Source organism: Hemicordylus capensis, chromosome 5 (assembly GCF_027244095.1).
Source record: "Hemicordylus capensis ecotype Gifberg chromosome 5, rHemCap1.1.pri, whole genome shotgun sequence".
Classification (NCBI taxonomy): domain Eukaryota; kingdom Metazoa; phylum Chordata; class Lepidosauria; order Squamata; family Cordylidae; genus Hemicordylus; species Hemicordylus capensis.
The window spans coordinates 126,286,601-126,299,211 of NC_069661.1; the positions used below are offsets into that span (position 1 = coordinate 126,286,601).

The following is a 12,611-nucleotide window of genomic DNA, read 5'->3' on the forward strand; positions in this document are numbered from 1 at the left end:
GTTCAAATCCCTATTCAGCCATGATACTTGCTGGGTGACTCTGGGCCAGTCACTTTTCTCTCAGCCTAACCAACTTCACAGGGTTGTTGTGAGGAGAAACTCAAGTATGTAGTACACCGCTCTGGGCTCCTTGGAGGAAGAGCGGGATATAAAATGTAGAAAATAAATAAATCAACTTGCTGCTTTTTTAACCTTTTTTTAAAAGGGAGTCCACCTCATAAGGAGTCACTTCAGTGTTCTGGTGATGGCCTAGTTGGACACTACCCTCAAAAATGATTCAATTTTTTAAATAAGCATTTTTGGAAAAGTTGACGTAATTTTTTCTTAAAATAATGTGTGGTACTTTGGTTGTAGTTTTTGTTCTGTTTTCAAATGCTTCCTTGGGTGTTTGCTTTTTTTTTTTTAAGTCACATTGGGCTGACATTAAATCTCAAGCAAGTAATGCTAAGAACCAAACTATATGTTACAGTGTGCTTCTTTGTCCCCCCCCCCCCCCAAATAGGAATTGCAAAGGGACCTGATCAAGATTCAGGCTGTGTTGCTTGGAGAGGGGACTTAACCCTTTGCCCCTGCTGCAATCCCAATCCAGATAAGCCCCTGAGTGGCTGCTTTTTGCAGGAGGGAAGCTGCTATTGGCACCAATTTGTTCCTGAGGCCAATAGCAGCTGCGAATGAAGGCCAATTCTGCTTGGCACAATGGCAGGGCAAAGGGTTAAAGTCCCCTCTCCAGATAAAATCCATATTCCCCTCCCTGCATGGCTGGAGGGGGGGAAGAAAAATCCATATTCCCTTTCCCTGAATAGCTCCTAGAGGGGAGGGGGAGAGAGGGGAACTCACTCTTCCCTTTCTTCCTCCCTGACTGCCCTGGAGGGCAGGAGCCCTTCTTCATTTCCTGTCCCATGGCCCATACCCCTGACTTAACATAGCGCATAGTTTGGCCCCAAGTGGTATGTTGCCATGATTTGTCCATTTATTTATTTGAAGATCTACAAGATGTTATAGAGGGGAGAACTAGACCTACAGCCGTCACTCTTGGTGATATCTGAGTATGCATCCTAGTGCAGTGTTCTTCACTGTGAGGCCCGGGAGCCAGTGGTGGCTCCCATCAACCCTAAGTGTGGTTCCTTGACTAATTGCTTATTGGGCCTGTGTGAAGCTTTGGCCAAAGCTGAAGACGCCGCACTGTCCCCCTGGCATCTTCTGGAGGTGGCCATTCCCACCGCTCAGTGCTGCACTTTGCGCAGTGGGCTCCTTTAAGGGAAACTGAGCACCCTTGGGCCCCTGTACCATCTTGCAAGGCATGCACGGAGTGCTGGGAAGTATAGCCTTTACCAACACTTTCCCCCACAGAGCTCTGCCTCTCTCAAAGGGCCTGCTCAGCACTCCGGACACAGTGGAGGTCAGCACAGTGGGAAATGACTCTCCCATGGAAGGGTTTTTGCCCAAGTGGCCCCTGCTTGAATAATAGTGAAGACCACTGCCCTAGTGTCTAGTCCTAGCCTGAGATCAGGATGCAGCAGTGCCCTTTATTCAGATCCCCATCATGAGGCCTCCTGTACTTAAGAACCCATGGAAGTGGTACAGCACAGTAGCTAGTGCTCTGAGCAGAGTTCAAGTCCCACGTCAGCCCAGACTCACTAAGTGTCTTTAGACAGCGGCAGTCTTTCCCATGGACCTCCAGGACAGTCCAAGTCCTCCATACCCCTTGGGGACCCCCAAATCCTGTTTAGTCTGTCCCAGGGTGGTGTGGTTATGTTAAAAATACTGTGTGTGTGGGCGGGTAGTAGGGATGTGCATGGAACCGGTCCGGAGGCCCTTTATGGGCCTCCGAACTGGTTCGAAGAACTGGTGGTTCTGCGAGTCCGGCGCCAGTGGGGGTGGCTCTTTGAGGGCGGGGGAGGGTGCACTTACCCTTCCCGCCGCTTTTCCCCCGCCAGTGCTCCGTTAAGTTGGCAAAATCCATGGGGCAGCAGCGTACCTCCCAGCCGCCCCTTCCCCCGTTGTTGGACGGAAATAAGGAAGTACTGTGTGCGCATGCACCTGCTCTTGCGCCCGCTGTGCACGTCGTACGTCAATCATGCAACGTGCCTACGTGGCATGTGCAGCAGGCGCACATGCTCACAGTACTTCCTTATTTCCGGTGAACAATGGGGGAATGGGCCAACGCCCCATGGATTTTGGCAACTTAACAGAGCACCGGTGGGGGGAAAGTGGCGGGAGGGATAAGTGCACCCTCCCCCGCCCTTAAAGAACCACCCCCACCAGCACTGGACCGCAGCTCTGTGGCTCCGTGCACATCCATAGCAGGTAGGGCAGCCTCTTCCCTCAAAATTCCTCATCTGTGTCATTTGCAAAGGAAACAGATTTGCTTTGAACTTCATTTCAAAGGACGTATCAATGGTAACCCTAGTTCAGTATCAGCCCACCCCAAACCCCGGTAATATAAGACCAGCCCCACTTTACAGGACTGTTGTGAATACTTCAGAGATAATGCATATGAAGTTATCTGAATCTTTTAAAAGAGCACTACAAAAGAGCACTACAAATGCTATTAAATCTTAAATTACTCTTCTTTGCTCTCTTTCAGATACTTGGCATGGCCTTTTCCATGACACTCTTCCAGCAGATTCACAGGACTGGTAAAAAATATGATGCCTAACACACTGCATTGTTAACCGCATCAGCACTTCTCTCTTGCCATTAAAAAGGAAAAAGAGAATCAAGCTTTCCATCTCACCGATCAATCTACAGCATATGTTACATGACTGATAAATAACCCAGCACTATGTGTTACTGGACTTACGTATTTGTTTCTTTTCATTCACCATTTTTTGCCAAAGAAGAAAGGAAACCTATTGACAGCAAATCAGTTTTCTACACTAATTCATAGGTCTGCTGTTTAAACTACTCCCTAAGATTATTTAAGGAACAACCTTAAACTGTACTGATCTGTGTTAGACCTTTGAGTGTAACCAGACTGATGTGTGTTAACTTCTAGAAAGAATCCTTTTGAAGTTCTTCTCATAGGTCAACAAACTGCTTATGCCCAGCTTGATATTGGGAGACTTGGAAAAGCCACTTGGATGGAGAGTCCTATGAATTAGAGCTGCTTGGATGCAGTTTGATGGTATTGGTTTTTTGTTGTTGTTTTTTTGTACCTTATTGTGTATACTAGAATTTAGTAGCCTGATTTATATCTTTTTACTGTTCCTCCCTTTCTTTTCTCATGCTTTCTCAAAGTTCCACTGTGCAATCTTTGAAGGATGCCTTTTCTTTTTTTTTTAAGAGTTTGCAATTTAAAAGCAGAAAGCGGGAGGTTGAAGAGGTTAAGCAAATCATAGCCACGGTGCTACTCTCAGCTGAACACCAGTGTCAGGAAACCAGACTTTGAGGGCTGCATCACAAGTGACTTTTGGGGTGTACTTTTAAGACTTTTTAAACATGCACCTGAAAACATAATGCACAAATGTAACAAACAAGTATTTGAAAATGTGTGTCATGAGAGAGCCAGGACTGGTTGCTTCTCTTTGACAAGGTAGCAAACCTGAGGCTGCTGCCACGTCGGGTGTGGAAGAGCCTGGGTTCTCTGAATTCCTGTCTTGCCAAGACACAGAGAGCTTTCCAACTCTTCTGTGTGATTTTTGAAGTTCTTACAGCAAAACCAGAGTTTTGAGGGTTCTATTAATATGCATCAAAGCAATTATACTAATGTTTTCCTTTCTGTTCCTGCAAAACTCAAGACTGAAAGGAAAGATGGCCTACGATTCTCCATAACAAGAAGCAATGAGCACTTCTGTCACTATGAAAATAGCAATTCTCAAACTGTGTTTCGGGCCCCACTAATGAAAGAACAGCTACTTGCCACAATAAATTTAAAAATAATAATAATTAAAGGCTGCTATGAGCTCGAGCTACCCACTCACGCAGAGGCTGTCCACTTGTGTCTGCGTGATTCATTTGCTCTGTTCTTGCATCCTTCAGCTCACTCCTGAATCACAGATACATAGCACAATTGCATGCCCCCAAAAGAGGCTTGCATCAGTCACTGCTCTGGACTCACACCCTTCTAATGAAGAAGCATGCCCAGGCCAGCGATCTGTGCAGAAACACAGGAGTCGGGCTTCTCTGACGATAGGCAATTCTGCTCCTTACACATTCTAAATGTTACTCTTTGAGGCGTGTGAGAACTGTGCCTCCAACTTTAATTCAGAAAAAGTGTCGCCCAGCTGTCAGAAGTAGTGTATTAAACCAGTGTATTTTAAATGCTGTAGGTTCTCTCCTTCCTTGAGCATATGAAGCTGCCTTATACCAGATCAGATGACTGGTCTATCGAGCCCAGTATTGTCTACGCTGAGTGGCAGCGGCTTGCCAGGGTTTCAGGCAATAACCTTTCCTGTCCCTCCCCGAAGATACCAGGGATTAAACCTGCGAACTTCTCCACGCAGAGTAAGTGCAGCTCTACTGCTGAGCTATGGCCCTTCCTTCCAAATTCTGGTGTCCAGACTAGTTGAAAAAAGCCAGGGAGAAGGTTCCCCTTCCTTTCCACATATGTTTGGCCAGGGCATTCTCTTTACTTGCCAATGCCAAATCACTGGTGAATTGACTGAAAGCCTTGGGATGTAATTCAGGCCATTTGTTTTTCTTATATTCAACAAGGCTTGGAAAAATCTCATTGCTTTGAATCCTAGAGCAACTTCTATGAGGCAGGCAAATCGTCCTTGAGATGTGCAACATCCCTGCTAGCAAAAAAAGGTCTTTTAGATGGGTACCAGAGGATATGGGGGTGCCATTACTTACAAGGAAGGGCCAGTTCCTCATGTAGCCCAGCCACATTTTCTTAGAAACAAAAAATGGCCCTCAGCAGGAGTATGGGCCTCTCTTTTGTAATGTATGTCCAATGATGCACCTTTTTGGCCTTGTATAGACGGGGTGGGAGACGTGCAGATGGTGTCCAATCAGTGTACATATGACCACCAAACAGTCCAACAAACCACCTGTGCCACTGAACACACACAAGTACATACTCTTATTGACACAGCACTTGGTCTTGGTGTTGGGACTAATTCATAAGGATTTATACAATCAGCAGAATCAAGTAGTCAATATTTTACTGGACTGTTCCACTTCAGGTGACAAGGAGTGAGGATGTTGCATGCTTACATGCTCCCCAACAAACAAAACAAAACTCCATACACATGGGCGGGAGGGAATAACATGTCAGGGAGGAGGCAAGGCTAAACCACTTGTCCTGACATGCTGGTTATCTATGTGCAGGGATTCCCCCCCCCCCCAAAGAAGCAAACATAATTTTCCACAATCCAAGAGAAAAAATTACCAATGGATTCTGTTGATGGTCTAAACCAACTGATTCTTAAGTGGTCCCACTGTACAAATAAAGCTCCCAAGTTAAGATACTCATTCCATAATTAAGCTCACTGGTTTGGGGATGCTTGAAATAAACTGCATCATTGCCAGCTTTTCTGAAAAGTGACTTCTTTGACAATATTTACTCTTATTCCAAACACTGAATTCCAACAAGAGGAGGTTAAAGGTAAGTAAGGGAAAGGTCTGTGACAGGTCCTAAAGAAAACTGTGAAATGGGATGAATCTGGTGTTTTGCTCAATGATTTCATAATTGAAACTCACTTGTTTCAAATGTGTCTGAATCTTTGCACAATTGTGCTGGTCTGCCCTTAGTTTTTGAAGGTCATTTGAAATTTCACTGCACATTGCATCCTTTTTTGCTGACATTCCTGTATGCAAACTTGAACTTATACCTCTCTTGCTGCTTCTTATAACAGTGGCCCCTACCTGATCTCACTTTAGCAAGGAACGTTCCTTACCTTTTGCTGCTCCATAATAAGGAAGATATGAATGAAAATGAAGGTTGAGCCATACCTGTAGATTCATTTATGGATTTGCTTCAGACTTGCTCCATTGAACCAGGTCTTGCCCTCTTTACTAGATCAACTGAATCGAAAGTTACCATGAAAAAAAGACAGATATTGTATCCTCTGCATTGCAGAAAAATCAATTGGTGTTATTTAAAGGCCCATTTCATTCATATTCAGACACTTACTATATATGTTACAGGAAATGTCTAAAATTCTGAGACTCAAGAACCTCAAGGAACTGTTCACAACCTCACCCACCTGGTGAATGACCAAAAATACAGATATAAATGTAGAAACTCCTTAATTGTATTCGCAGCAGCTAATGGCAGCTGTCAATATTCACTAGTTTAACTCTGTAATCCCTGATGTTCACCAGATGTAAGAAGGATTACTAGAATTCCCTTGTGGTTGCTGGATTTTGAAGGGCACCGATCAGGACTAACCCTCTAAGCACCCCTCTGATCTGATTCAAAAGCCCCATTTTGGTATCGAGGGAGACTTACCTCTGAAAGTAAATGTCACTGGTGTGGCTAGTGTAGTCTCGGTGTTGTTCAAGTTCTAAATTTCTGGCACAGATTGACAGGGAGGTTTATTCCCAATGTCCTGGTGTTGTAAGGAGGCAGGGCTCCTATTTAGAATTTGCCCTGAGAGTCCAGGAAATTCAGGAAGAAGAAAGAGTGTGACTTGCTCTGTCTCTCTCTCGTCATTGAGAGTAACTTAGACTGCCAATGCTGTCCACCTCTTCCTGTTCCACCTCTTCTTTCTGCTTTCCCCTTTCTGCTTCCTGCCTCTGCCCTGTATATGGAGGTTCTCAGCATATGCTGGTATGCTGTACAAGCCATCTATGTGTAGTACCTCACAACAGCCTCAGAATTGTGAACATTTACTGTGACCTATATATGAGATTTAATACATCTTTCCAGAATAGCTGTTGGGTATACCCTATTGGTGACCTCCCACTGGCCATATTACCTTTTTTCCCTTCATATTTCCTTTATAAGACTTGAAATATTTTGATTGGGTTGCCAGAAGATTACATCTGGTTTACTTCTGAATAGTTTGGGGGGGGGGAATTGGGACCATGCCTGCTAGGAATTCTGTCTGGTATATTCTGGGTTGGAATATATGAACAGACAGAATTTCTGGCATTAAGCAAATTTGCTGCTATGCATAGAGGAGAGTCCAAAGTTTTTGTTTTAAAAAGGGAAAGAGAGAAAGGAAAGCTTTTTGTGTTTTGTTTTTGATTCTTAAATCTTATGCCACATCTCTACCTCTTATCTTATGTTTAGGTTTTCCCTTCTACAGTGAAGCTAAACCAATCTTTTTGTCAGAAACACACAAAACACTTGTATTAATTAAACACCATTGAAAAGGAAGACAAGAAAAATTAATGCTAAAATAACTTGTATTTCTGTACACCCAGGAGAAAAGCACTCACTAGCTAAAGGTGCTTCCCAGTGTTACTTGCTGTGGCCGCACTGTGTGCAGAAGTGCATATCAGTATGTGAGATATCAAGGGCTAATTACTACAATTGGGCTAGATGGCATGTTGTCATTGATTTACTAGAAAGTACTTTCAATTTGCACCTGCGCCCAGCATGTTGTGGGACTATTGCTTGAAGGCAACAGCGCAAGATAAGAGTTACATGATCTTACAACTCTAGAAGTACAGTGAGTGTTCAAATGTGCCCTGATTGCTAGGGTGTCTGCTCTTCTCCAGGGGAGAACTAGATGTGCCAAAAAATATGAGGCTACCATTGAAAATGGCAGCCTTGTGTTCAGTCCCTCTTCCCTATATAGTGTTGTATTGTCAATGCATGATGTAATATGTTGTGCATTTTCCTTCCCTATTTCAAATCACTAGCTGCCATGGGGAACAAGGGGATGTACAGTGTGAATATACCGTATATGTTTCCATTACCACATACTATGGAGGAGAAAGGAACCCAACACAAGGCTCCTGTTTTTGCTTGAAGGGTGTTTTTTTTTAAAAAAAAATCTAATAATTACACCTCGATGTAGTTGAAGTTGGTTTGTATTGGTTTGTATTACATTATCTCCAAAGTAAGGTATTCATACTGGCCGTATTGATTCTGAGTAACGAATGAGGAGTAACTTTTCCACAATAACTGTCGGAGTTAATTAACGTAAGTGTTTTCTGTGAACCAACTGCTTTCTCTTTATCTCACACACAGAGGAATAAGTAACAATATACATTGAAAATCCTTTCAAAGTTGCACAGTGGTACCTGTTGAATCATAATATTTTAACATGTTGGTATGGGGGTTTTTTTGTAAAAAAGAAAAAAGAAAAAAAAAATGTTTCTACATGTTAAACTGAAGGCAGAAAAAGCCTGGTTATGCTGATAACCAACCGCAGCTCCACACTTTGTACAGCAAACATCAGTACACCCATGTTTCCTGCAGCAAACACAGCATGTGTTAACAACAGCTATCAAAATGTGTCAAGAAGCCATAGTCACTTTACTGGTACACTCATGGCAAACTCGATCATTATGTAAAGTGTGGAGCTCCTCTGTAGCCTGATCCTAATGGTTTGCTCCAGACTCTCTGCTTGCAACACCTGGATAATGCCATGGCTTGTGGCACTGCACATCCCTCCTAAAACATTTAGTTGCTGATGCAGTGAGTCAAAGGCTTCACTGAAATAGTAAATCTGGGTGGGCGCTTTCATTTCAAAGCGCAGGTAAGGCCTTGTGTCTCTGCATGTTTATCCATTTCAAAACATCCCTTTACGGAGTAAACAAAATGTCAGGGAGAAGGGTTCAAGACTGCCCCTTCCTCAGACATGCTGGTTTTCCATGTAGAGGGAGTTCTTATGTATGGAGGAGCATTCAGTTGCAGCAAGCCCCACTTGCAGTTTGCAGTGACACAGCCCTAATGCAGCTTTACCGCCTCAGTAAGAACTAGGCCTTAGGATCCAGTAGCAGGCCATTTTGCCTTCTCTTAAACCTTATTTTTGTAGAGAGTGCTGAATTATGTTTTATGACTGCAGAGCTCATAGATAGTTCTTAAACCATTTCAGCATTTTGAGCAAAGTATTAAATAGTAACCACCAAATCCAGACTATGCTGCCAATCAAGGAGAATGAAATAAAGGACATCCATTTGTTAGCACAGTTGTTTCAAAGCAAAGACGGAGCACAATGCATCCTCCTGCGCTCCTGGCCTTGGGGATGAGCAGGAAGCCAGGATCTACATATGGGAGGAGCATACAGGTTTCCCAATGGGGAAAAACAGCCATATGCAATGCTATGTTTCTAGCCCATAAAGGAAACGGGAGGGAAAATAACTTCAGCATTAAGCACATTGAAAGATGGGATTGTGCTCCATGTCAGTGAGGCAGAGAGGTGCACAAACAACAAGGCAATATATTTCTTAAGGTAAGAAAAACCAGCTATTAATGGGGGGAAATCATTAAATTGTAGTCACTGGTATAGATCTTAACAGAAACTAACAGTCCTATAACTGGTAAAAGGGATATTGATCTTGTTTTAAACATTATTATTATTATTATTATTATTATTATTATTTGCTTGCATTTGGTGGGTGGGTGGCTGTCTGTGCATTTCCCCCCAAAAAAGGAAACAAACATTGCTTTGGTTATTTAACTACACATTTTTAGCATGTTTTTAAATAAAATCGATACTGAGTAAAAATATTTTAAGCATATATAAATGTTGCTTTGTATTTATAGAAAATAGATACATACCACTGAAGCCTAGTTAAGCTGTATGAAGGTTGGTTAAAAAAATTTTTTTAGCAATGTTAAGAGTTTTGCAGACATGCTCCTTTCCTTTTTACACTCAGATTTTTATGGTATATATTACCAGTTGTAGACAATGGGTGACCAGCCTGTGCCACAGGCAATGGGAGTCTCTGATACTTCTGCACAGGAGCAACTAGGGGCAAATGATTCCAAGGAAGGGGGATGGGAGGTAGGGGAAAGAAACACTACTACTACTTATACACTACTTGTCAACAAGTTTCCAAAGGAGTTTACACTGAAAAAACTAATAATAATAATGGCTCCCTGTCCCAAAAAGGGCTGACAAAGAAACACAAGGTAGATACCAGCAGCAACCACTGGAGAGGTGCTGTGCAGGGACTGGATAGGGTCCAGTTGCTTTCCCCTGCTAAATATAAGAGAATCGCCATTTTAAAAGGTGCCTTTTTGCTAATACATGGTATGTACATAATCTCATACTTCAAAGATATGCACATTGATTTGAACTGTGGCACACTTGCCATAAGAGTTGCCTACTGCAGATAGATAGATAGATTTACCTAACTGATCATTCTCTTTAAGACCAGGTATGCCCCTACCCACCATGCACATAAAGTGTTGTGTGGATACTTCAGAAGACAGGGGTAGATCACACAAATCCGGCTTTAGCACATATGAGCCTCCACACTCCATCATGCATTACTTTGTGAAATGGAAGACAGAATAAGCATGTTCCTCCAATGTGGAAAGAAGATATTCAGCCAAGAACTGGCCCTCAATGCCATGTAAAAATATATAGGGGCTGGGGTGTCAAGAAAAGAAACTACTTATTTGCAAGTGGTATCTACTTTACTCCAGAGTGGAGTACAAGAGCTCCAAATGCAGCGGGGTGTGTGTGTGTGTAGAGGGGGTGACCTTCTACAGGGGGCGGAAATGGCTGCTTCTTTTTTCCTGTTCCTAAGCATGACGTTGCTTAGTTGCTGCTAGTGTTTAACATCTCACACACTCCAGCAAAGTGAAGTAAACATTCTTCTATGCACTAGTTCAAGCGGTTTTGGAGGCAAATCAGTTGCATCATCAAAATGATGAGCTCACCTTATTTCAACAATTTGGGTGCCCTGAATTACATGTTCAAACTCACTGTTAACTTCTCAGCTTGACTACTACAATATGCTGTACGTGGGGCTGCCTTTGTATGTTGTTCAGAAACTTCCGTTCATTCGAAATGCAGCAGCCAGATTGGTCTCCGGGGGGTGTCAGACATACCATATCATGCCTGTTCTTAAACAGTTGCACTGGCTGCCAATATGTTTCTGGGCAAAATACAAAGTGCTGGTAATTACTTTTAAAGCCCTAAAGAGCTTAGGACTGGGTTACCAGGCAGAGCGCCTTCTTCAGAATGAGCCACACCGCACTTTAAGGTCATCAGGAGCGGTCTGTCTCTGGCTGCCACCAGCTCGCCTGATGGCGACTTGGGATCGGGCCTTCTCTGTAGCTGCTTCTGGGCCCCTACAGATATTAGAGGTTTAAGAGTTTTAGCAGTCTTTAAAAGAGCTCTACAAGCATATCTTTTTAGCCTGGCCTTTAGTGAGTACTGAAATTATTTTAAACTGGTTTTGATTTGGTTTTTATATTTGTGAACTGCCTAGAGTATTCTGGGTGAGGCGGTATAAAAATCTAATAAACAAAATAAAAATAATAAGTATTTCCTTTTACGGCCGTTGGTGTGAGCAAATTGGAAGGAAGTGAACATAAGCCCCTGCAGATATATAATACAGTGAGCCCTTTCCCACGATCCCGGGAGTAGGCTTGAGGGCGGGTGGCAGGGAAGGCTGCAGCAGCTTACCTTCCCTGCAGATGATCTAGAAAAGTTGCCGGGTGCACGGATTGTGCGCCAACATGAGCCACTGCTGTCCAAGGCAGCATGGGTCTCGGGGGCCGGAGGTGTCATCCTGGCCCCCGGAAATCCCACAATGCACTGGGAGCCCACTCTGGTGTCAGTGCCAGCTGGGAGCAGCCAGTGCTGCCACATGAGCAGTTAGTCCGGGTGAAGAGCTCACTTGTGCCCTTAACCTTGGCTAACTGGCGGGCTTGCCACCGAGGCGCCTCTGGGAGCCACACAGCTCCCGGCGATTCTCACAGGCAGCCAAGCCCGGGTTGAGCTGCCCTAGCCTGATCTTGGCTGCTCGTGAGGATAGCCTTGGTATGTGATCACTTTGGAGAGAAATGTTTTTAAAAGTAAGCTAACAACAATTGTCCCACAGGTTACAAATGTGTGGTGTGAATATATAGGCTTTGTGCTTTAGTCTTGCTATTTCCATAAGCACCAACTGTGTCTGTTTTCCCTTTTGGGAAAACAGTCTCTAGAAACACTAGGTGAATGGGAGTGGGAGCAGATGCATCTTGACTCTAGTGTGCATTCATGCCAATAGACACACAAAATGCCAGTGCACTGCTTCCCAATTGCCACTACTACTACTACTACTACTACTACTACCATCTGTCCAGGCAGCAAATGACATTGAATGTACTTGCACTACAGCTATTCTATAATTAAGGCAACCAGGCTCACTGTGGGATAAAACATTCTGTTAAACTTTTTTTAAAAACACACACACAGTAAGTATGAGTCACAGGAGCAGCTGGATAGCGAAGCGGTTGCATTTTTCAGTAGTCCATCATTATAAAGCCTGAATATTCCATATGTTGTTATATCAAGATGATTTGTCTAACCAGTATGGAACTTGGCATGGGGAATCCAATCCATGTTGTGAGAGCTATTTGCTGGAAAACTTCCACAGAACTCCAATGAAATATGGATATAGCAGTTTACATATTTTACATTAAGCTGAAAGGGTCTGATGCTTGTGACTGTTTTTTGTTGGTTTTTTTGCCCACCCCAAATATACCTGAAACCAATTCGCAAAAACCGCATATATTGCAAGGGTTTCCATTTTAGGGGAAATCCATG

The 12,611-nt window shown here is 43.4% G+C and overlaps 1 protein-coding gene across 6 annotated transcripts in view; it reads left to right on the forward strand.

The window, feature by feature from the left end:
* TSPAN9 (tetraspanin 9) overlaps positions 1 to 9,574 on the forward strand; it is a 419,005-nt gene extending 409,431 nt beyond the window's left edge. For all 6 annotated transcript variants that reach the window (XM_053256310.1, XM_053256312.1, XM_053256314.1 and 3 more), the window contains one exon: positions 2,588 to 9,574. In XM_053256310.1, coding sequence (XP_053112285.1) covers positions 2,588 to 2,659 — 72 coding nt within the window. In that variant the 3' untranslated portion in view covers positions 2,660 to 9,574. The remainder of the gene's footprint in view (positions 1 to 2,587) is intronic.
* The last annotated feature ends 3,037 nt before the right edge of the window (positions 9,575 to 12,611 follow it).